Source organism: Ammospiza nelsoni, chromosome 29 (genome assembly GCF_027579445.1).
Source record: "Ammospiza nelsoni isolate bAmmNel1 chromosome 29, bAmmNel1.pri, whole genome shotgun sequence".
In the NCBI taxonomy this organism is placed as follows: domain Eukaryota; kingdom Metazoa; phylum Chordata; class Aves; order Passeriformes; family Passerellidae; genus Ammospiza; species Ammospiza nelsoni.
In genome coordinates this window covers 1,067,789-1,092,104 of record NC_080661.1, presented here as the reverse complement: position 1 = coordinate 1,092,104, position 24,316 = coordinate 1,067,789, and the positions used below count along the sequence as shown (strand labels likewise).

At 50.0% G+C, this 24,316-nt stretch overlaps 2 protein-coding genes across 2 annotated transcripts; both read right to left on the bottom strand.

Annotated features, from left to right (window-relative positions):
- Window positions 1-5,617: 5,617 nt before the first annotated feature.
- LOC132085166 (serine/threonine-protein kinase PAK 1-like) lies at window positions 5,618-9,611 on the bottom strand. The gene is made up of 4 exons (XM_059490539.1): window positions 9,468-9,611; window positions 8,871-9,067; window positions 7,401-7,538; window positions 5,618-6,029 (listed from the first exon to the last, which is right to left on the bottom strand). The coding sequence occupies exons 2-4, from the start codon at window positions 8,991-8,993 to the stop codon at window positions 5,937-5,939; spliced, it is 354 nt and encodes a 117-aa protein (XP_059346522.1). The 5' UTR covers window positions 8,994-9,067; window positions 9,468-9,611; the 3' UTR covers window positions 5,618-5,936.
- A 657-nt stretch (window positions 9,612-10,268) lies between these two features.
- On the bottom strand, window positions 10,269-15,317 carry LOC132085161 (uncharacterized). The gene is made up of 5 exons (XM_059490534.1): window positions 15,147-15,317; window positions 14,467-14,719; window positions 12,661-12,727; window positions 11,928-11,976; window positions 10,269-10,386 (listed from the first exon to the last, which is right to left on the bottom strand). Exons 1-5 carry the CDS (start codon window positions 15,309-15,311, stop codon window positions 10,297-10,299), a joined length of 624 nt encoding a protein of 207 aa, XP_059346517.1. The 5' UTR covers window positions 15,312-15,317; the 3' UTR covers window positions 10,269-10,296.
- Window positions 15,318-24,316: the final 8,999 nt, after the last annotated feature.

The window sequence follows — 24,316 nt, the reverse complement described above, 5'->3', positions numbered from 1 at the left end:
TATCAACACCTGGTGCAGCAGCTGGCTGATCCAGATACAGAGGTGGTCCAGATGAGCCTCTGTGTGCTCACACGTATGCTCCAGGACAAAGACCTCCTGCTACCCAGCGTCACCGCCCTGAAGCTGGCTGAGTCCCTCCTGCCACACTTTGAGAACTGTGCTCTGTAAGGCTCTGTGCCCCCAGCCAAGGGCACTGGACATTGCCTGGAAGCTTTGTGCTCTGTGCAGTTCTGAGCCTTTGCTGCAGTGGGCCCAGAGTAGTTGGTGCTTAGGACTTTTCCTTTCCTTCCAGGACAACAGCCATGTGCAGCTGCTCTCCATTCAGCTCTTCTGCAAGGTGATGGAGCTGGTAGTGGAAGAGGGGGAAGAGCTTCTCACAACAATCGTGAACCAGAGTCTGCTCCCTCTATTCTTGCGCTGACACGATGAGAACCTGCATGTGGCTGAGGTGAGGTTTTGTGCGATGCTGCCGCATCCCTGGCAGGGGGCTCAGCCGCCTCCTGCCCTGGCACCTGCCGGACTCCAGCCTCCCCTGGCCGTGGCGCAGGGACACAGGTCCTGTGCCCTGGGCTCTGGTACCACCTGCAGCTCTCTGCCGCTCTCCAGGCCTCTTTCCAAGCCCTGCTTTGTGCGGCATGCTTCCTGAGGAGGAGGGACCTTGAAGAGCTGTTGACGAAGGCGTGGCGGATTAAGTTCGCTGAGAGCCTGGTAAGGACAGCCCGGGAGCCCGAGCCCTGCCCCCGGAGCTCGGTGCGGGGGCCTGGCAGCTGTCGCCCTGCCCAGCGCCGCAGCCGAGCCCACCAGCCTGCGCCCCCCACGCTACTCCCTGCCCTGGGCCGTGCGGGCCGGCCCGGCCGGTGCTGGGCGCAGGGAGCGCCCGGCCGAGGGGCAGAGCCCGCGCCGAGCCTTCTGTGTCGGTGCTCCCCACAGCTGCTGCAGGACGAGAGCCGAGCGGCTGAGCACCTGCGCTGGGCCCTGCCGCACCTGCAGAGCCCACAGAGGCCCCTGCGAGAGGCGGCCGTCAGGTTCATGGGTGAGCCAGCAGTTCCGCGCCCCTCCCTGCCCCTGGCCCGGCTGCTGCCCCGGCTACAGTGAGAGCTGCGTCCGGGCCACTGCAGCCGGCTGGGATGGCCCCGGCAGGAGGCTTTCCTTGGATTCCCTCAATCTGGCCTCTGACCTTGGCTCTGTTCCTCTCTCTTCCAGCTCTTCAAGCCCTGAAAGAAGAGGAAAGTCCATCGTGCATGAGCAAACTTCTTCAGATGACCTTTGAAAGAAGATCTTCAGGACTTTGTCTGATGGATCAGATGTACCAGTGTCCATCAGCGATTTCCAGTGCCCATTGAGGATGGGACCGCCTGCAAAGCAGGATGGACCAGCTGGAGCTCCAGGCACAGCTCTGGCTGCTCACAGCTGAGCCTGTGCGAAGCTCCAGGAGCTCCTGCCATCTCTCTCCCTGTTGGCAGCTCTCTCCCTGCAGCCCTCAGGCCCTGCCCATCCCCTTTTCTGCCTCCCAGCTCACCCCTTTGCTTCGTTTTCCCTTAATAAACTGTTTGGGTTTTTCACTTTACCCACGTCTCTGTGGAGCTGAAGCAGCGTAAAACCTGAGCCCGGGGACACGCAGGGCCCTGCTGCCATTCTCCTCCACGCTGTGTTCCATGCACGGACAGAGAGGAACAAGGGCAGCTCAGGCTGCAAAGGTGCCTGTCCTGCTGCTCCAGCTGCACAGCACCATGGAGTTAAAGGTCGTGCTGAGCACGCTGAAGGGAGCAAGGACCCTGGGTTTTAGAAGAGCCAGCTCAAGTATGCTGTGAACCCAGCTGTGCGGGATTCCATGGCAAGCATCCACTGAGGGCAAAGGAGCTTGCAATGCCGGAAGGTTTCACAAAGAGATTCCTGAAAGAACAGCAGTGCTCCATCCCTACACAGGGACAGGAAGAGGGCAGAAGCAGAGACCGTCATGGCCTAACAGTGAGCTCTGGGTGTGCCTAAAAGCAAATGGAGCAGCAGCAGCAGCAGCAGCAGCAGCAGAGAGTGGCTGAGACTGGGAGGCGCGACCTTCCCAGTGGCTGCAGCGCTGTCAGTCAGTGCCTGCAGGCTCGGTGTGGTTCTGGCATCTCTGGTCTCCCCACAATGAGGAATGGCAGCCCCTGCCTCAGGCCCAGTCAGAAATGCAACCAAGTGAGACCAGAGGGAGGAGACCCTTCCCACCTCTCTTGGGCAGGGCTGCAAAACAGCTGCTGCATCTTCCTTCCCCTGTTTGGGCTGTGCTTAGCCCAGAGCCGGCCAGCTTGTGCTCTGCTGTCCCAGGAGCGTTCTGGGCGGGCAGGAGAAGGGCTGCGAGCACGGCACAGCGTCCTGCAAGGGGCTCACCAGAGCCTCCTGCGGGAACAGGCTGTGGAGTGCGGAGGTTCTGGTACCTCACACCATAACCAATATGATCTAGTGAAGCCAAATTTATTATCCTTTAAAAGAGTATATTTAAAATAAATCTCTGCTGTCCACGCGTCTCTACCTAATACATGATTGGTTAATCCTAGGTGTTCACGCATCTAAAATAGAATGCTGATTGGATCATCTAATTTTTTACGCATCTTGCTGGGGTTGTCTGGCCTACCCATGGCTCACTTTCCCAAGCTTGCTGACAAACGTGCTGAGTCCCGATGACTCTTCTTCTTGTGTCTTTTTCGAGGACATACCGAGCCCAATTCTGAATATGTCCATAATTCATTCTTTGTGAACGTGTTCATTGTCCATTATTACAAGCAGGCTGGATTGTGCATTGTCTGAATATGGCCACTCTCTTGCAAAAACTCCTCCATTCTGTCTCTGAGCCAGCATTTGAGCCGGTTAAACAAAATCCTCCCTCTCACGCTGTAAAGAATGTGGAATTAGAGTTGGAATGTGACCCTGAAATAGAAGCAGCTAAGCACCTAAAGTAGAAAAAAGTTAGTCCAGAAGCTATTGTAGAAGGGACTTTTCTCTCCAATGATGTAGAAGCTTTTCTTGTAGTAACTAATGCTGCAAGTAGAGTTTGAGAACCTTTCGACTGGAAGATTTTAGAAAAGATGAGAGCTGCATTTTCACAATTTGGTTGAAAATGCAAACTTGCACAGTCACTTCTGCAGTATATTTTTCCATCTAACGCATTAATTCCAGCTGATGTGCATACCCTAATAAGACTTAGAATGCCACCCTATCAGCAGGTGATGTTTCATAAAAGCTGGGAGGAAAAGTGTGCTCAAGAAGCTGTTAAGACCTAGAGTGCAGGGTGATCCTCTGTATGGTTTAACAGCACAACAGTTACTTGGCAAAGGGCCCTGGGCTACTGCCACTGCCCAGGCTAGGAGCATTGATCAAGTCTTACAGATGAGCCAACAACTAGCATGTAAAGCATTTCTTGCACTTCCAGATAAGTTACACACTATGTCTTTTACACAGATTTGTCAAAGAAAGAATGAAGACTTTGATAAATTTGTAGACAAATTGCATGAAGCTATCTATAATCATTCTGATTTAGATTCAGACACAAAGATACAATTGGATGGACTTTGGGATCATTTCTCCATTCCAAATGGCTTTCCCTTCAGTCACAAGAGGCTTCCATCTCTTCCAAAAATTGCCTGCTGAAACTCTTCTGCTCCTTTGCAAATCAGTTCACTACTCCAGCATAACCCTTGAAGCATGGACAGATGACTCTTCAACTAATTATAGTTGAAAAGAAGGGTATTTATTGCAGCCCTGGTCACATGTGAACTAGTTTCCAAAGACATGTGCAAGGAGTTGTAGACTCCTGCTCTCTATTTCTACAGAAAAGGTTTTACATTAGGTTTCTAAGGACCCATAATACATAATTATTACCTGCCTGCTTCGCATTTTTATCAGCTGAATATCTATTACAGCTGCGCAATTGTATTCCCTTAACTGGATTGGTGGGATTTTGAAATGAGGGAGTGGTTGTATGGGAGGAAGAAAGCAGTCTTCCTCATGGTGAACTCTTCTCTCATGGCCAGTTGGCAAGACCTTTTGACCTGCTGCTCATGGTCCAAGCCTCTCCTAACTGTTCAGTTATTCTTAAGGCAAGGTCTTTCTATGGTCTCAGCTTCTTCACAATTGCTTCCTCCATCCCTGTCACTCCTAGCTTTATGTTCCTAATATATTTGGTACTCTTTAACTAAGGCACATGATTTCTGCTAGCTGTATTACTAAATTAGCTTCTTACCTCATTTTAAAATCTTAACTAAAATATGCAGTCTTCTACTATCCCAATTCTATTTCCAGCTGGACCCTCGACTCATCCTCACTTTTCAATTATCCTCAATAAATTTTCAGCAAACCCCTTGACTCACCTCAGGCACATCCCCGACTGCCTCTCTCCCAGTAGCTCAGAGCTGCATTGCACAGTGCTTGCTGTGCACCACAGAGCACAAAGCAGACTGCCTAGTGGGCCTGAATATTTCTGCCAAACACTCTGCATCTCACACCTTTGCTCTGGCTCAGTGCAGAACTGCAGGGTTGCAGGTGCTTCCTCCCAGAGCTGCGTGAGGCGCTGGCTCCTGCAGATGGGCCCTGCCAAGCTGTCCCTGCCTCACGCTGGCCTCGCTTCCCCTGGCACAAGTGCCGGGCCTGAAGGAGCTGCCCTGTGCTCCAGCCTGCCGAGCAGCCCGGCTCCCTGCCCCGGTGCCCAGAGTGCTGCACACACTGCTGGCCTTTGCCAGGAGGTGCAGGGCAGCCGGCAGAAGAGGAGGAATCCTCAGGCAGCCCAGCAGCCCGCGGCTGCCCTTGGCCTTTCCCTGCTCCTGGGCACACTCCAGACGGCCATGGCCTCCAGGCCGGGCTGTGCCCAGCACGGCTGCGCTTCCCCTCGGCAGCAGCCAGCTGCCACCTGGGCTTTGAGAGCGGAGGATTTGCCCGCTCCCAGCAAGAGGCACCCAGGGCCCAGCTGCTGCCTCTTGCAGCTCCAAGGGCCTCCTTCCAGCCTGCCTCTGCCGGGGCTCAGGCTGCTCCAGCCTCTGCCGGGGCTCTGCTGGGGCTCCAGCCCGGGCAAGGCCGGGCCCGCTCTCACCTCACAGGCGCTGACAGCTCTGTGCCACAGGAGACCTTCCCGAGCACCCTCTCTGATCTTTCTGCTTTCTCACTTGAGCAAGGCTCTCCTCCAGACAAAGAGATTATTGCATTTAGGGATACAAATCCAAGTGGCAGGAACCCCATTGCTCTCCAGTCACAGCTGAAGGCCTGAACCTGCACAGGGTGTTTGGGCTGCCTCATTCTTCCTTTGGTTTTGCCTTCAAATGCCATTGCCCTTTCTGCCTCAACTAGAAATACCACAGCTGCGCCATAACCAGCCAGTGGGTCATATTCCAAAGGCGGTGCTGTCTGGAGAGGATGAATGAAGAAGAGCCCTCCTCACTTATGAAACCATACAAAAGAAGTCATATGTGTGACTTAACACCAATAAAAAACAATTGGTAATTCAGAAGGAAATGTTGAATTTTCTGAAGGGGTCAGAAGGAGGAGAATCTTCCAAGTGAGTTGATGTTTCAGAAACTTTATTAATTACAACTCTAATCTATAATTCTATGCTTCAAATCTCTTTAGCAACCCTACTCTACAATCCTACTCTAAATTGGTAACAGAGATAACATCTTGACATGATTGCTATGTTCTCGTCTCCCAGGGTTAGGGTTAGGGTTAGGCTTAGACTTAGGCTTAGGTTTAGGCTTAGTCTTATGTTTAGGTTTAGGCTTAGGCTTAGGCTTAGATTTAGGTTCAGGTTTGGGTTTAGGTTTAGGCTTAGGCTTAGATTTAGGTTCAGGTTTGGGTTTAGGTTTAGGCTTTGGCTTAGGCTTAGGGTTGGGGTTAGGGAAAGGGTAAGGGATAGAGATAGGGATAGGGTTAGGGTTTGGGTTAGCATTTAAGGTTAGGGTTAGGTTTTAGGTTTAGAGTTTAGGGTTAGGGTTATTCGTCTTCTTCACTGAGTTGATGACTTGTGCCAGGATGAATGGTGGCTTGGCTGAAGTTACAAATGGATGCTGTCCACCGGAAAAAAAAAATACAACAAAGAACAGTGAACCATTACTTTCCAAGCTCATTGCTTCAGGGACTCAATCAGGATACATCAAGTTCCTGGAAAGACCCAGAAAGAGGAGCAATGGGACCATCTGCTCCCCAGTCATCCCCAGTGTTCAAGATCTTGCCATCACAGGCAAACCTGGCCCAGAATCCCACTCATCTGTTTATTGTGATGTCTTCATCATGCTGGGATTTTTGCCCTGCCAGTGCTCTAGAAATGGTGCTTTCTGTCCCTGGGTTTTCTTCCTTTCAGGAAACTCCAATGACACATAGGTCCCTGCCTTTGAAAGACAGGCACTGTGCTGATTCCCACAGGGACAGAAAGCAGTGTCTGCCTTTCCATGCCCTGCCCCTCGTGTGCTGGATGGCACCTTCCTTCCCAGCAGGGCCAGCCCAGTGGCACTGGGCCCTGCAGTTCCCTCTCTGCCACACAACCTGGCAGTAACCCTGGCACAGTTCCCGTCTGCTTGAGCGTGCCAGGCAGCAGATGGGGCTGGGACAAGTCCCTCCCAGCTGTCCCAGTTTGCATGGCAGAAACCTCTGAGGGTGGGCTGGGGGGCACAAACCAGGGCCCCTCAGAGGCTCACAGTGAGCCCCCCACAACCCCTCCTGCCCACAGCCAAATCTCTGACCCCTAGGCTGGGACTGGCTTCCTTGGGTTCCTCCACCACCATTTCATGTCTCTGTACCCTGCATTGCTCTACTTCAATTCTTTTGCCATTAGATAAAACTGAACACTCCACCAAATCACAAAAGAGGGACACAGACACAGTCAGAGGACAGAGCACCTCTCCTCACAGGAAATGCAGAGGGAGCTGGAGTTATTCAGTTTTGTGAAGGACAGGCCCCGGGGAGACTTTATTGCCACTTTCCAAGACTTCACAGTGGCTTTGAAGAAAGTGCAGGACATCTGTTTTAACAGGACCAGTTACAATAGGATATGCACAAATATTTTTAAACACTAAGGGCATCTAATCAGAGTAGGTCTAAGGAAGAACTTGTTTACTCGGAGCATGGTGCCACCCTGGCACAGCTTGCCCCAAGAGCTTGTAGGTGCCCCATCCCTGCAACCATTCCGGCTCCGGTGGCAAAGGGCTCTGAGCAACCCGATCTCTTTAAAGATGTCCCTGCTCATTGCAGGACACTTGCACCACAGGACATTTACAGGGCCCTGCCAGCCCAGCCCAGTCTAGGATTCCTCACCATTTTCATTTGAAGAGCAGCAAGAGTGGAGGTGAGGAGGAAGGGGGCTCATCTGCTGCCTTGGGCTTGAGTGGAGGAGGAGCCCATCCCTCAGAGCCTGTTTCACCTGCAGCCCCTTCACATTTTACCTGCAGGAGCTCCTTGGCAGACCAGCGCTGCTCCTCGTCTGTCTGCAGGCAGCAGCTCAGGAAGTCACGCAGCAAAGCCGAGAGGAGCTTGGGCTGCCGCAGTTGTGGAGTCCCTACTGTGGCTATCAGGTATGTAGCCTGGAGAAAAAGGAGACACCAGGTTCTACCTCCTGCTTTCACATCTCTAAGGCTCTCCCAGCTCCCTTTGTTTAACCTCTGTTCTTCAGTGGCAGTTTCTGCCCTGGCACAGACCCAGAGATTACTTTGCTTTACCAACCAAAAACCCAAACCCCGATGCAGCCACAGCTTTTCCACCATCCTGCAGATCTTGCCTTGGCAGCTGATTTCATTGCCTGACCTAGTTAGTGGGAACTACATCAGCAAAAGGACATTTGCTTCTCTGAGGATTCATGCCAACTTGAGATGGTTTTTGGAAGAGGGACTTTGCTATACTAACTGATTTCAAGGGTTAGTACATGAAAGGCATCTCTGCAGTGCTTGTTGGTCCTTTAAGCGCACGTGCCCTAGAACAAAACTCATCAAGCTTTTTGTGCTGTTCTTGAAAACAATGGGAATTGGAAGAAAAGAAAGGAAATCCATCAGTTAATACCCAGGTAGGGAAACAAACATTTACAATCTCTTCTTCAACACAGACACATTAAGATGCCTGCACAAATGTATTGGGATGAAAATGCCTGCTTGGGCACACAGGAGCCACTTGCAGCTCTGTGTCTCAGCAGTCTGAAAATTTCAGCTTCCCATTTTTGCAGCAAAAGAAAAAATGTCTAGGTCAGAAGAAGGAGAGGTTCCATCCCTATGGACACCCTCCAGTCATTTGGCTGCTCAAGTCAATGCATTAATGGTAGGCCCATGCCAGAAAGTGCCAGGAAACAAACAGGAGGTTTTGGCAGGCTCTCCACATCACCAGGCTCTGGCTTGTGATGTGCAGAATGTTGCTTGGGCTAGGAGAGAAACACGGTCACTGAGTGTTTCAGCAGCACTGCACAAGAAGCAGAAGAGACTCTGTGCATTACACCCTCATGCCCATGTTTTCCAGTGAGAAGAAACTGCACATGGGGTTAGGTTTCTCTCTAAAGACCACGGTTTTAGAAACTTTGTTGGGTTTGTGTTTCCTTCCTTCATTTCTGGAAAGATAACAACACTTTTAAGATGCTTTTTTCCTGTTATTAAGGCCATCTACACAGACAAAAGAACTGGAACCACTAACCCAAAGGAAAGTCTTGAGTGAGAATGGAGTTTGTTTGGCGTTTGTTTGCATGTGGTAAGGCTTGAGTTCCCCCACTGATGCAACCAAAAGTCCAGCAGATGCTGATGTGTTGCAGGGACATTTGTAGGAGGGGACCTTGGTGGAAGTAGTTCCAGCAGATGGCAATGGGATTTTGTCCAGTGGCACACAGGACATGGGACAGGTGAGAAAGACAGTGGGATCAGTGAGTATTTGCTCCTTACCGTGCCAGAACTTTCGCTCAAGTAAGGAGGTTCTTGTTCTATCATTTCAATTCCCACAATTCCAAAAGACCATATGTCCACTTTGGGGCCATATGGTTGACCTGTCACCACTTCAGGCGCCATCCACCAAGGAGTCCCGGTTACCGAGCACTGTCTGCTCTGCTCAGGGGTGAGCTGAGTAGCGAGGCCAAAATCAGCTGAGGAGAAAACAAAATACTGGTTTTATCTGAATTCTGTGCAATTAGGAAAGCAAGCAAAAGAATTCCCCACCAGAAGTTTGAAATTGCTCTGTTGAATCTCCTGGCATTGGCGATTTTAAAAATCCCCCCATGTTTTACACTGCCTCTAGCAGTGGCTTTTGTTCTTGGGAAACTTTAGACTTGTAACTCCCTCATTCTGGAAGGGACCCACACAGAGCAAGGCCACTCTTGACTGCTTGTGGCTCCTTCTACCTCTGTGCACGTTGCAACTGTGCCCTCAGCTCGCAGCAGGGGTCCCTGCACTGCCACCAGCACCATTTTGGGGAGCTGGCAGTCATGCCAAGCAGCCCCACACCCACATCCCTGGAACGCTGCACCTGACCAAGAATATACTGACCCAGTTTGACAGAACCGTCGGTTCTGAGAAGGATGTTGTCACTCTTCACGTCTCGATGGATCACATCGTTTGCATGAAGAAAATCCAGTCCTTGCAGGCACTGAGCAAGAAAACAGAAACAGAAGGGCAAAAATGAGTGATTTGATTTCATCACACAAGAAAGGAAACAAAGAATCTAAAAGATTCCCTCTCCAGGGGAATGGGGAGTAATGGCAGAACAGTAATGGCCACTGAGAGGAAGAGCTTGCTGCTCCAACACTTGCAGAGCAGGACCTTTCTGAGGAAAGGCACGTCAGCTTTTAAAAGAGCAACAGCACCTGCTGTTGTAGGCTGTCCCCTGCCAACCAGCCAGGATGACTCCTGCTGCAGCACATGTGCTCAGAAGCAAAGAGCATTCTGGCTGCACTCCTATCCTTTTTAGCTGAGCACTGAGAGAAACGAGTCTCTCTCTTCTTTCTTTGCTGTTTGTTTCAAATCCTGCCACCAGCACCTTTGCTTTTACAGGCAAGGAATGCAGTGAAGACAGACTCCAGGCAAACATTTAGAGAGGCAAGGTGGAGAACAGCAACTACAAATACAAGAGACAGAGCGAGAATACAACAGCAGGAGATAAGAGTACTGGCACTGAGTACAGGGAGTGCAGGGGCACTGGCAGGCCTTTCACTTGAGATGCTTTTACTTGCCCATAGCATACCAGCAACACAGAAACAAAGCTTGGCACAGGAAACCTCTCCTGTTCTGAGCCCCTGTTTCTCAGACAATCCTGCCCAAGCCCTTGGAAACACAGCTGGGATTGCTGACCTCCCGACTGATGGCTGCCATCTCATCTTCAGACAGGCAGGTCTGGCTGACGATGTCGCTCAGGACACCTCCATCCATGTACTCTATAACCAGCAAGAGTTCCTCGCCCAGAAGGTAGCTGAAAGAAGGAAACAAGCAGGTAGAGATGAACATGCATGGCTATGTTGATTTTTTGCTTCCAGGTTTCTTATTTCCAGCTGCCTTTGTGACAAGGACAGAATCAAAGGAATAGACATTCCCTCTTGGCTGTGCATTATTTGCAATCTGTGCAGTCTCATAGAGAAAGACACATCTGTGAAAAAGGAGATGTCTTTGATGGGCAGCAAATGAAAAGTGTGGTTTAGAAACAGCCCAGATAAAAAACATGTCAGGCATGGTGTTTCTGGAAATAAGCACCTAGTCTTCCTGGCATGCAGAGCAATGGCAAAGAGGGGCAACAATCCAAGGGAAATCCATTTAGGATGGTTCATCTGCACTTAAGAAACTTTAAAAAATCAATCCCAAATAAATGTGGAGGCAGTGAACTTTGAGGCTATTGAGTTAGGAAGATACAGCTGATCCAGGTTTTGAATTTGGAGTAATTATCAAACTAGGTGTGCCAGGGAAGACTCATGCAGACAAGATGCACTCTCTTCTCATCCATTGGAGATGAGTAGAGAAATATGAATAAATAAAAATTAACAACTTTACTTGCTGCCACTGACTAAAGTGGGTTTTGAACCTCTCAAGTTTGCTTTATGTAAACACACATCCATGGGATAAGACCGTGACCTCTCACCTGTCTAAATAATTCACAACATTGGGACTCCTATACCTCTTCATGGTCATTATTTCATTAAAGGTTAGCTCCTTCCTCCTCACTCCTTGAAGATTTATTTTTTTTATTGCCACCTAAAATGACATTGAAAATCAGTAACTTGAGAGGTTGGTGGCACGAGACCACAAGGCACGTGGAGCGGATGATTTTGCAATGACACAGCTGAGCTGTGCCAAACTGCCTTGTGATTAGGCACTGCAGTAATCAGGAACTGACATTCCAACAGCCCATTTCTCTGCTCCCTTGGGAGCCAGTTACAGGGCACGTGGGGGCACTGACATTTGGCCTTGACCACTTGGTAACAGCGGTGTCTCAGTTATCACCCACAAACCTCTGACCGCACTCTCTGCTGCTTTGTTTGGGACTCAGAAGAAGGAATCCATGCCTTAATACTCTGTGGATACATCTTGTGATATGGGCAGGGCTTAGGGCTTTCAGGGACGCCTTGCAGATCTCTCCCTATGTTCAGTTCCCTAGTGCAGCACTGCAGGTGGCTAAGGAACTACCAGTAACTTCCAGATGGATTTGCTGGCAGCCAGAAATGAGAATTCAGGACTCTGAAGCTGCAGCCCCAAAGAGCAGTGAGGTGCTCGCAGGCACCACCTTTGTTTTAGCAGTGGAGAGCGAGTGAGTGCGTCCTTCTCTGAAAGGAACCGCTGCCCTCCATGCCTTCCTTCTGGCAGCTGAGGAGGACAAAGTCCCAAATGTGTTCTGTGGGCTGGCACCAGTCTGTGCTTCTTGTGCCTTTTCAGCACAGCTCTGCCCAAAGCTCCAGCCACAGCTCACACCAGAGGGGAAAGCCCTCGAGTGCAGCAGAGCCTGCAGGGGCTGTTGACATTTACCTCTCCTCCTGTGGCACTGTCAAGTGCTCTGTAAACATCTCCAAAAGTCCTAGAAAAAAAACAGAAGCAGAGAAAGGAGAAACTGTTTAGATCTTGCAGTGAAAGCCAGCCCACACAGGAGATCTCTGCTGGAAGTGTCAAAACCTGCGGGATGCAGGAGGGCTCTGACAGAAGGGAGATGATGCATTTTCCTCTCAAGTGCATGGGCACTGGGCCTGTTCCTGAAGCACTGGGGTTCAATTTCTAAAGGCAGTTTAGTCTTTCCTCTTGGGTTTGACTGTCTAAACAGTGTGGTTCCTATCCTGACCACAGAGTGTTTCCCTCTTCAAACCAGGGGAAAGAATTGTTCCTGGGAACTGTTATCGCACAGCTTTGATAGGGCATAGGTTGCTCTTTCAGGCAAGCAAGTTTCTTCTCTTTTCATTAGTGTGCCAGTATGATTTTGAGACATACAAAAAATGCTAAAGAAATTAACACAGAACTGTCCCACACTTGAGAGACAAGGAGACCTTCCAGGTCCTGTTCCTTGATGCAGGCAAGACCTCGGTAGCAAGGCATCTCTGACAATGCCTTCTGAGCCCACTCACAAATTCTGAGCAGCATTGAGAGATGGGACAACCTATCCCCAGTGTGTGATCATCTTTGCAGCTGGCCTGACTTCACGCTGGATAGACATTCCACCCCAAAAACACCTGGCCCACGGTTGTGCAGGAGTAACTGCTGTTGGACTCACCCGCTGCCAATATAATTCAGATGCGTGTATTTCATCAGGGGATTTTCAGTGGTGTTCACCATTCTCCCTGAGGGAAACAAAATGCAAGATGCTGACTTTAAGGCATAGATCCCAGCTTCCAGGAGATATAAAAGGCAGCCCCAGCGCCTGGAGCTCTGAGCCCTTTGTGGTCGGCTGGGTAACAACAACCACAACCAGGCAGACAGCCCTGCAGCACAGGTGGCCAGCACAGAGACTGATTTGTACAGTCCCTTGAAGAGTTCTCTTGACAGGAAACAAAGCACAGGGACATACAATCCCAGGAGAGGAGGACATCTTCCCCAGCTTCCAGCAGTTTGCCAAAGGAATGCCTTCCCATTTGTAAACCAGAGCAGCTCAAGCTGTAACTGATCCTGACGGGGCTTTCAGCATCAGGACCTTGACCTGTTTATGAGCAGGCTGAGCTCAAAGATGCCTCTCTCCCAGCTAAGGAAGGCTCCAGCCTCTGCAGTCCCTCCAGCCCTCAGGGACAGGGCAGCGACCACAACAAGGCTGGCAAAGCCCCAGCATGAGCACTGACAGGCACTGATGGGAAGAAGCCAGAGTGAGCCTGAGCCCCAGACAAGCTGTTGCCCCCATTCAGGACACAACAGGATGGGCTTTGAGATCAGCCACACTGAGGCACAGATCAGTGCCCTTTTTGTCCCAACAGGTGATGGCAGACACAGAATCCACTGGGCTCTGGTCTCAGCCCCACCAGGTCTCTTATCTGAGAGCACAGCACTGGCAGCTGTTACGGGCAAGAAGCAGATTCATTGGGTTGTGCTGCAGAATCACAAAGGGCTTGATGTGTTTTCCTAGAGACTGATCTGAGCAGGGCCTGGGCCAATGGGTAGGATTCTAACAGTCATGGGAAAGAGTGGGAATCAGGTATGGAAAAGTGCCATGGATCTGAGGGATATACCATGGCTGGGCTGGAGGCTCTGTCCTGAGAAATGCCTGCAGTACAGTTTTATCTGACCACGCCACTTGGATGTGTCTCCTGGACACATCTTGATAAGCATAAAACTAGAAGATTAAATAAAGTTTGTTATCAAAGTCTCTGTTTTTTCTTTGGGGGCACATGGAAAATACCTTGTGCTCTCTATTTGTCCTGTAACCTGATGTTCTTTCAAAGTAGTTCTTATTGACAAAAAGATAGCATTCTCTTCTTGACAAAAAGATAGCATTCTCATGAAAATAAACTGCAGATGTAGTAGTGGTAAGAGGAACAGTCATAAAAATGACATCAGTAAAACGTGGGGTAGAAGGGCTCCTTCAGGATGGAGAAAAACACAACAAAAAACCCCCAGCAAAAATGAACAACACAAAAGCAATCCCACCCCACCCCCCCCAAAAAAAATCCTCAACCAAAAAGACAAAACTCCAATGTCAGTCCATTTCTGTGAAGTTTTTTTGCTGTGATGACTGGTTGGAAGTCAGGAGTCTAAGGAGAATTTAGGAAGCTAAAATTCTCTTCAGTTTGGCCACTAGCACACAGGACTTGCCTAGATCATTCGCTAGGTCACAGCCTTCTGCTGATCCAAGAACAATCCCTGCTTCAGCCTTTAGCAGAGAGGGAAGCTCAGGCAAACCCAAGCAAGTCCCAGGTGCCCTCAGAGGCAGCAGGAACACCCAGAGCTCTCTCGCTGCCTCGGAGCACAGCACTGCCTCTGGGGAGTCCTAAATGGCCCTGTGACACCGAGCTCAGGAGGAGCATTTGGTACAGCTCTGCTGACACCTGCACACAACACACTGTCCCTCAGATAAGAAACACCCCAGACGAACCCAGCAGCTCCAGGTACTCCTCCTCAATCTCCTGTTCCCGGGATGTGCCCGAGCCTGAGTTCCCAGGTTTCACAGAAGGGCTTCCTCGAGGTGATGCTGCTGCGGCAGCAGGTTCAGAGCCCATGATGTGCTGGACCTGGAGCATTTCTGGTGGGCACTGCTCCTGTGCCTCACTCCTAACTTGGGGTCCTTCATTGCCACACATTCCCTGCAAGTCTTCACAGGCTGCCCGGTGAGATGTCAACACTTGCACCTCAAGTCAAACAGAACAAAGCAGTCAGACACTACAGCTTGTCCCTGTCAGCCAGGAGTCATCGACTGTGAGGAAAGGCAAAGAACAGATTGACAGGGGATACAACAGCTTGTTTCAATCCTCCATCTGGGTCACCAAGTTCCACTGTAAAAACACCTCAAGAAAAAAGGAGAGCAGGAACAGGCCAGCAGGAATCAATTTGGATGACTGCTGGCCAAAAGGCCAAAGGACAAGTTTCACTGTCCAGGGCAGATGTTGAGATTCAGCACACCAGGAAATGTCCTTCAGAGGGACTGTGATACACACACTACAGCAGCATGGCACTCAGAGGCATGGCCCCACTCCCTGCTGCTCTGCACTGGAAAGGCAAGAAGGGCAGAAACCACCAGATTGGTGACTGCAGTGGCTGCATCCCTCTTTCACTCACTTGGTTTTGCAGAGACTGACGGAAGCGATTAAGTTTCTCTCTGATGATTTTCATTTCTTCCTCCAGCCGCTTATGCCTTGCCTTGATCATACTGTGAGCTGTCTGAAGCTCTGCATCCAGCTGTTCCTTCATGTTCTCTAACAAACAAAAGAGAGGACATTTCATGAGTGGAGTGGCTGCCACTCTTTCATTCACCTGGTTTTGTTGATCGCCCCTCTGCTGATGGAGATTCTCCTCTTGAATTCTTCCCATGTCTTCCTTGTTCTTTCTCTTCACTGCCATGACGTCACTCTGAGCTTCGGGCAGCTCTGCTTGTGGCTCTGCCTTGATGTTCTGTACACACAAAAGCAGAGCAAGGGACTGAGAGCTGCCATCAGGCTCAGCTTTTTTCCTCTTGCAGTCTCAAAATCACATTTTTTCAGCCCCTTCATTCTGCTTCCCTCCCCACATCTGCCTCCATTGCAAACATCCTGTCCCAGGGCTGATCTCTGCAGATTGCAAGGCTCTGTGTATTACTGCGACCTGCGTGGGTCGCAGTTGGTGAGAGAGAGACGGTGAATCTTGTATCTTGAATCAGAAGGCTGAATTTATTAAGATATGATATAATACATTATAGTTATACTAAAAAGAATATAAAGAGAGGTTTGCAGAGCTGCTAGCTAAGCTTAGAAGAGATAGAAAAGAAACCCACAACAAAGTTGTGGCCAAGGACTCAGTCCCCTGGCTTGAACTGATGATTGGCTCTTAATTATAAACATAGAAAATGAGCCAATCAAGGTGAATCCTATTGCATTCCACAGCAGCTGATAATAATTGTTTACCTTCTCTTCGGGGGCCTCTGGCTCCCGAAGACACAGAAATGTGAAATAAAGGATTTCTGTGGAGAAATGTCTGCGACATCTCACCTTTCTAAATTGTATAAAAATAAAAGAAAAATGCTGATGTGGAATGAACAGGAAATTCCTTCACCTATAAAATACAGAATACTAACAATTCACTAAAACAATCCTACAATATAAGAAAATTGCAAGAAACAATGCAAAGAGAATTCAAGTCCATGCAGCTGAGTTTCAGGAACAGTCCATCAGCTGAAATTGTTTCTTTTGGACATCTGAGAGTCCTTAGAGTCCTTTTTGTCCTGAAACAGCATAACACAATTTTAAACAATTTGAAACAATTTGAACAATTTTTAGAATGTCCTTTTCTGGCCCTTCAGTGCTTCAGCACTTCAGAGCTTCTGCCCACCTATTTTCAATCTTTTTTATTTAATTTTTTTTTTTTTTTTTTTTTTTTTTTTTTGATCAAAAAGCAAAAGAGCAGCATCCGAGCAGAGCAATGCCAGAGAAGGAAAGGCCCTGGGGGCCCTGGCCCATACTGGACCAGGAACCCCAAAACTGGCTCACACAGGGGGACCCGGACCGGTAGGACAAACCAGAACCCCTAGAAACACAAGGAGGCCAAATGATGGCCCTGGCCCAGGAACCTCCTGAGCCCAGCATCCCAGGCCAAACCCATAAGGCAGGTTCTGCATTCCCGCGGGCCTGAACCTTGCTGCTAGCACAATGGCAGCACGGGTAGTGAGACGCTTCCTTTCCCCTAAACCACTGAGGCATGCCAGCAGCAGGGAAATAGAAGCTGCCCCGAGAATCTTCATCTCGGGTCTGGGAATGTTTGTTTCCCACAGCATCACGGCACCACCCCCACTGGGCTGGGGACCAAAGGCAAAACCTTCGGGAGCCCCCTCCCCCTCGCCGCTAGGGCACAAGAGAGGCGGCGGCCTCCATGGGACAATCCCCGAAAAACCACCCCCCAAACCACCGAGCTTGAAAGCCGGCAGCCGGACTGCCACAAGAGTGAGCTGGCGGGCAGCCCCTGCTCCACTGAAGGAGAGACCAGCCTCCAGGGCGGCTGCTGGGACATCCGGTGGAAGCAGCGGGGACGGAGCCGGAACCGGGGAGGGAACTGCGCTGATCGTGGGATCAGCTGCGGGCTGCTCCGAGAGTCCCGCGGGCTCAACTCCGTTTTCTGCTGCTGACTCTGGGGTCCGCTGCGGAGGCGGCGGGGACACGCGGGAACACGCTGTTGCTGCGTCCCTGGGCTCTGAAAGCAGCGGCAGGCACGGCACGGGCACCAGCGGAGCTGGGAGGAGCGCTGGAGCGTCGCTGTTGCTTAGCAACAGGTCAATTGCTGAAGGCGCTGTCTCTTCGGCCTTCTCCGACACAGGCTCTGGCGGGGGCAGGGAGGCCGGTGCAACCGCGGGCGGGACCTCCTGGAGAGGCGGAGACGGGATCTCCTGGAGTGACGGCTCTAGCAGGGCCATGGAGGAGACCTCGGAGACCGATGCCGCCCCTATGTCTGAAGGCGGAGTCTGAGAGGCCGGCGCTGGCTTGAGCGGCCGCTCCCATCCCCCCGGAGAGAGAGAACGGGGGGAAGGAGAACACTCCATCTGAGCATGCTCCGGAGCAAGAGTAAAAAAAACTTCTTCGCGCCGCGAAGTTTCGGCCCCCCCCGCCGCGAAGCAGGGGGGGGAAAAAAACCCAAAGTCGTCACCCACCGGGTCTTCTGCCAAAGGCGGTGGAAACGGAGCCTGGCCATAACAGTTAGAAATCCATTGAAAACAAGCTGCTCTGCGCTTCAGGACTGGGAAAAGCTTTATAAATGCTGGGTAGATGGAAGGCAAGACACGTCCCTCCAGGTAGACGCACTGGATAATCGAGTCCATGCACTCCCAGACAAAAACATCCAAAGCATACAGAATATCAGCAAAGAACCCAAAAAGCTTTGCCCATCTAAAGAACCCATAGATATCTGTTTTTGACAAAAAGCAACCATCTTCTCTGCACCACTATTTCCAGAGGGCTATGAGATTTTCCTCTGAAGGGGAGAATTGAATCTCTTCTGGCAAGGCATATGTTTGCCATACGAACAGCCACAAGCTACGAAGGGCTGGTTCATCAGGGATAGAAAAGTGAACAGTACCTTCTGAAAGAGTCCAGCTTGCTCTGGCCAGCTCCACAGGTCTGCTGCTCTTTTCCATCATCTTTCCTGATGGTTTTCCAGAAGAAGATTCTGTTGTGGTCAGCCTTGGCTGTGAACTCTGTCCAAATCTTCAGTTCTTTGGCTCCTGGCTTGAATCCACTTCCTGATCACTTCAGAGCAACCATCAAATGCTACACATACAGGATTTTTACCCAGTGCAGCAATTTTGCTCCTCTGGTCTTATCAGATTAATTTTTGCTCTGACACGAGGGGTCACCAGATATTACTGCGACCTGCGTGGGTCGCAGTTGGTGAGAGAGAGACGGTGAATCTTGTATCTTGAATCAGAAGGCTGAATTTATTAATATACGATATAATACATTATAGTTATACTAAAAAGAATATAAAGAGAGGTTTGCAGAGCTGCTAGCTAAGCTAAGAAGAGATAGAAAAGAAACCCACAACAAAGTTGTGGCCAAGGACTCAGTCCCCTGGCTTGAACTGATGATTGGCTCTTAATTATAAACATAGAAAATGAGCCAATCAAGGTGAATCCTATTGCATTCCACAGCAGCTGATAATAATTGTTTACCTTCTCTTCGGGGGCCTCTGGCTCCCGAAGACACAGAAATGTGAAATAAAGGATTTCTGTGGAGAAATGTCTGCGACATCTGTGCTTCCATTGCCTGTGGCACTCCTGGCCTCCTCAGTCCCAAGAGCTCTGGTTTATGCCCCTCTTCCTGCCCTTCCCTCTGTGCCCTGGCCAGTCAGGCTTACCTGGCCATTCTCCTGTGGCTCTTCCACCTGCTGCCTGAGCTGCTCTTCCTGCCCTCGGGCAGGGAACAGCTCTCCCTGAGTCTGGCATGGCAGCTCAGATGAGGCAGTGTGCTCCTGCTCTTTCTCTAGAAGCACCTGCACAGAAAGCAAGAGAAGATGGGTTTCAACTTCCCATACGCCCTTTGTGGGCCCAGACTCACAGACTGCCTGGCTCACATGTTCCCAAAGCACTGTGCTGCTGCTCTCCTGGGTCGTTCTCTGCCCGAGGGGAGGCACAGATTCCAAAGTGACCCTGGCCCTACAATCAGGGGCCATCTGGGACTGAAGCTCCAGCAGCCTCTCAGGCAGCTGACAGGGAAGGGGTGGCATTTCTCAAGGGTCTGGTGAGGGCCTCCCTCTGCTTCTGTCGTGTCCTGTTTGTCTTTCAGTAGTGACTGACACCCCGCCCTGTCCCACAGCTCCATCCTGGCTCTGCAGGGGCTTCCTGGGTGAGCTCACTCCTTGTGAGAGACACTTCTGGAGTTCATGTTCTCTTCAGGCCTGCACCAGCATTCCTCCTTCCTGACATCCACACTCTTGTTAGAAAACCGGGTCATTCAGGAGATAAGGATGCATGCAAAGATCTCTGATGGAAGTCAGAGAACCTCTATGGCCATCTCAGTATATGGAGGAGGACCAAGGTGTTTCTTCTCCCTCTTTTGTCAGCGGAGAATTCTGACCAGCAGTAACAGAGTTTCTCATAAGACCCCATTAACGAATGCACTTACACAGCCCTGGGGATGCCAGTGAAGGAAACCATGTGTCATGTATGGCATGGCATGTATGACCAGAGTCACCAAAGACCACCTAAACATGGAATTGTTCCACCTCTCTAGGAGAGGCAGAAGTTTAAAGAATTAACTGGAGACTCCAGGGCACAAGAGGCTGGATGAGGAAAACCGCACTGAAGGAAAAAATCACCATCTCTGGAGGGGGAAACATCTCTGCCTACTCAGAATCGGTCAAGGGATCATGTCTGTAATCCTCTCCAGAAAGGGATGGTTTAGGTCACCTTTGCACCTCCAATTGCCTTGGACCAGAGCCAGGAAGATTCAATTATGTAAATGCTACATAGTTGGTTAGTTAGTTAGTCAGTTAGTTAGTTAGTTAGTTAGGTAGTTAGTTAGTTAGTTAGCTAGCTAGCTAGATAGATAGATAGATAGATAGATAGATAGATAGACAGATCTTAGTACTGAAATCTCCCTTTACTGTCCTTTCTGTCGCTACACACATCAGCACTCGGCAGCAGTGCCCCAATTAGCAGCCATCCTGAACTTGCTCTCCTGTTGCTTCAGTAACCCACACTCTTGGGGAATCTGGAGCATGTAGGTCCTTATGGAATGCAATCAGACCCAGAGCATTGCACTGGGAACGGCTCTCTTTGTGCATCTGTGCTCGGGCAAGTTCTTTGCTTGGACTCGCCCACACTCATGGTGCTGAAGTGGCTGGAATCAGAAATGCAGCCCAGCCCCTCCCAGCTCCTCTAATCTCTGAGCACCAGCTGGAATGCAAGGGCATTGATTTCCTACTCAGTTCCCAAACACAACACACACTGATTCCCTGGGCAGCCAAAAGACATGGGAGACGTTAACCTGAAAGTTTCTGCCAGTGCTGGAAAAAGGCCAGGAAAGATTGAGAAAAAGCTCCCTGGAGAAGGAGAAATTACACAAGGCTTCTCCTTCTAGCAAACAAACAAACAAACAAATAAACAAAATATGAAAGTGTTATCCACACCATTGTCTAAAGCACTTGGATGCAGTGAAGGGATGTTTGGCAGGGAAACAGCCCTCGTGCTGAGCATTGGCTCTATGGATCCAAGGCAGGGATCTATGGAAGTCTGCCTGAAGGTCCCTCATGAGCCCCCATTGTCCAGGCTGAAGCTCCCTCAGCACCTCCTCCCTGGCCTTGTGCTGCACCCCTTGCCCAGCTCCCCTGTCCCTCTGTGCCCACGCTGCAGCCCCTCCATGACTTTCGGCTTCCCAGGGCCCACAGCTGCACACAGCACTCCAGCTGTGGCTGCAGCGCTGCCCAGCACAGGGCCACGCTCCCTGCCCTGCTCCTGCTGCCCCACTGCTGCTGGCACAGCCACCGTGCCCTTGGCCTTCTTGGCCCCCTGGCCCCACGCTGCCTCATCTCCAGCTGCTCACGGCCGCCAGCCCTGCGTCCTTTGGGCCCACGCAGCTCCCCAGCCACAAAGGTGCCCATTGCACTTCAGATACAGCAGGCACCATTGCAAGATGGCCTTCCTGTTCTACCACCTCATGTTCCAAGTAGATATCATAAAGTTTGATAGGAATAGGATTCTAAGTCCCTCTCTTTAAATTACAATGATCCAATTCAACTGTACAGGAAATTTCTCTTAATTAAATTTTCCCTATCTGCTGTCTGCAAGCATTGTTCTCTTTTCAAAACTAGGTTTTTAGTTCTTCAAACTCTGAGAAGGAAATTTAAAAATATCTATCTCTGCCGTTATTATTTTTGTTACAGGCATGAATATGGTATTTCTTTCGGCGGCCCTCTACAGTCTATTGCTACTGGCCAAGCTCACATCTTCCTCTACAATTCTTAAACACCAGGAACATGAAATGTTCCTTTCTCACTCACCTCAGGATCTTCAGCACTGCTGAATACACGCTTCAGGTGACCTGTAGTGGGAAGGGAAAATGAACCAGACGCTGTGAGAAAACTGCCTGGGCTGCTGAATCCCACAGAACAAGTCATCCCAGAGATGATTTCCCATTTCACAACATCCCTCCAAGAGACACATCTCATTCACACAGCCAGCAAGAGATCAGGACAATATTCTTGGTTGTGCCTACACTTTGGCCTGTTTAGCCAGGAAATGAATACAAATATGATCAAGCAAATGCAAAGTGTTTTTAACACTCAATGCTCCTGTTCTACCAAACACATAAAACAGCTTCTGAAATCTTCTCCTTCAGGTACTCTTTTTTTTTCACTCAGTGTCATGCACTAATTCTGATTAACTTGCAGGAAACCGTTGCCCAGAAAAGCTTCCCCAAAATCCCCCCAGTTCTATTGTGGAAAAACACAGCAGCACTTCCTTTCAAAGGGAACAACTATTTTAGCACTCAGTAAAAGGTCAAGTTAGTCAAATCCTTTCATGACAAAATTGAAAAAGAAAGAAGCTTTCTCTGAATTCTGGGAACAACTGCAGAGTTTTTGGAAGGCCTTAAAGAAGGTCTGCCAGTCTACATTTTCAAAGGTGTCTTGCTTCTCCCAGCAACCTGAGGAAATGACAGACTCTGCTGCCACAGACTCTCCCGTGCAGGGAACGGAAGCCCTGCAGGTTCCCCTGCAAATGCTGCCCCTGTGGCTACAGACACCCCCTTTTGGCTGAACCTCTTGACAGGAGCTTTACCAAAGCAGAGGCATCCTAATGCTCTTTCTCTTTCAAAATCAGAAACTCAGCCCCCAAGAAAGAGCAGGAAGACATACAAAAGCCAGGTTAGGATACACCCTACCCTAAGCAGAAGGGAAGCCTCTACTTACGTGCGAAATTCGTGAAATAATAAATGGAATAAGTAATGCTATATGCAGCAAAAGCTGCAGTGGCCAGATGGTTAATTATTGGCATTTCTGCAATAATTCTAAAAGCTAAAAATACAAGCCTTTTGTCAGTGGGCAGCTGCCTACTGACAGATGCTTTGACCAGGAAGGTTCTCCTGATCTGAGCAAGGCCTAGGGCTGCTCTGACACTCAGGCCTTCCGTGCACCAAGGCAACCTTCTGATGCCACTATGACAACGGGGCAACCATGCCCTGACATCACAAAGGGACAGCTCTGTGTTGGTCTGTGAGTTTATGCAAAGCAATAACCAACCTTCCCTACAGAAAATACAAAAGAGCCTGGGAAATTCTCATCTGTCAAAAAGCAGCAAAAATTCCCCTCATGGGCCAAACCCTGTTGTTCAGGGGATCCAAGAGGAACTCCAGGAGTGCCCCAAGAACCTACAGCCTGTACCCCAACTGAGCACTCACATGGGATACAAGCAAAGGAAACCAGACCAAGAAAATGGCCCACAGCATTGCACGTGTGAGAAATGACTTTCACTTTTAAAATTTTAAAGGTTTAGTAAACCTTAACAAAGGACTGAATAAGGACAAGTTGCAGCATTGGGAGTCTCTGTGACTAGCAGCCACGTGCTCATCTACAAAAAGGATGCTCTGCCTTTTATACCCTCAGCCCCTCCAAAAGTTTTGTCAGTCAACTCTTTCTCTGCTGTCCATTGGTGGAGATTACTTTCCTGCATCCCGACTGGAGGTCAGGTGTTGTTACACCCTGCCTGCTGGTCACAAGCCAGCCCTCCCCAAATGCCCTGATTACCAAGGCTGTTACAAGGGGACGGGAAAGAGGACTATGGGAGGATATATTACAATATAATCACTACTCATTTGAACATCCACATAACATCTGCTTCTTAATTGTCAGACCCAACCATTGCCTTACTCGTCCAGAACACACAAAACCAGGAGAGAAGCCACTGTTGGCATCACAGCTGAAATGTTTCCTAACAAATCTCCCCACATATTTGCACCTTTATTGGACATGCCCAGGGCTCCGGTGCGTGTACATCTCTGCCTCTCTTCCCCTTTGGCAGCAGTCGAACTGGCAGCATCTGCCCGCCAGCAGCAGCTGCTCCCAGCTGGGAACGCCACTGGCGGTGCTGATTTCCAGAGGCTTCTGTGTGCCAGGGGAAGCCAAGGCAGGAGCGGGTTGAACGGCGCTGGCGCTGCTGCTGCTCTGTGCCAGAGAGCCCCGGCTGGGCAGGGCACGGTGCCCACTGCGCTGCGGGCTCCTTCTCCTGCCACAGCTGGGCACACCTGGCAACAAGGCATGACAACCTGTGGGCAAGCCAAGGGGTTTCTGGGGCTGCACTGCTCTGCACACACCCAGGACACCTGCAGCACACAATTTTAACCCTCAAACTGGTAAACAAAAGGGAAACAGCTGGAAAAGATTTCATTTTCACCATTCTTACCTGCTCAACAGAAGTCTTCAAAATGAACGTTACCAAGCAGGGCCCAATCCCTGCTGCCAGCTCAGGGTTAGAAGAGAGGCAATCCTTGATCTCAGCATTGGGTGTGTGGGGAATCACTTCCCTAACACGTGCACACCCAGCAATCTCACTTACTAGTTTGTATCCATGGATCTAAGACATATTCAATACTTTGCTGAAACTCACAGGCTAAATATTCCCCCAAATTATTTGATTTACTGATTGATACCTATTGACTTCTTGATACTTAAATCACTTCTCCGAATTTACTGACAAGAGAATAGGAGTGTCCTGTAGGTCCCTACTGGTCATTGTCCCAGGTTCAGGAGGAGACCCATGCAGAAAATAACCCAGG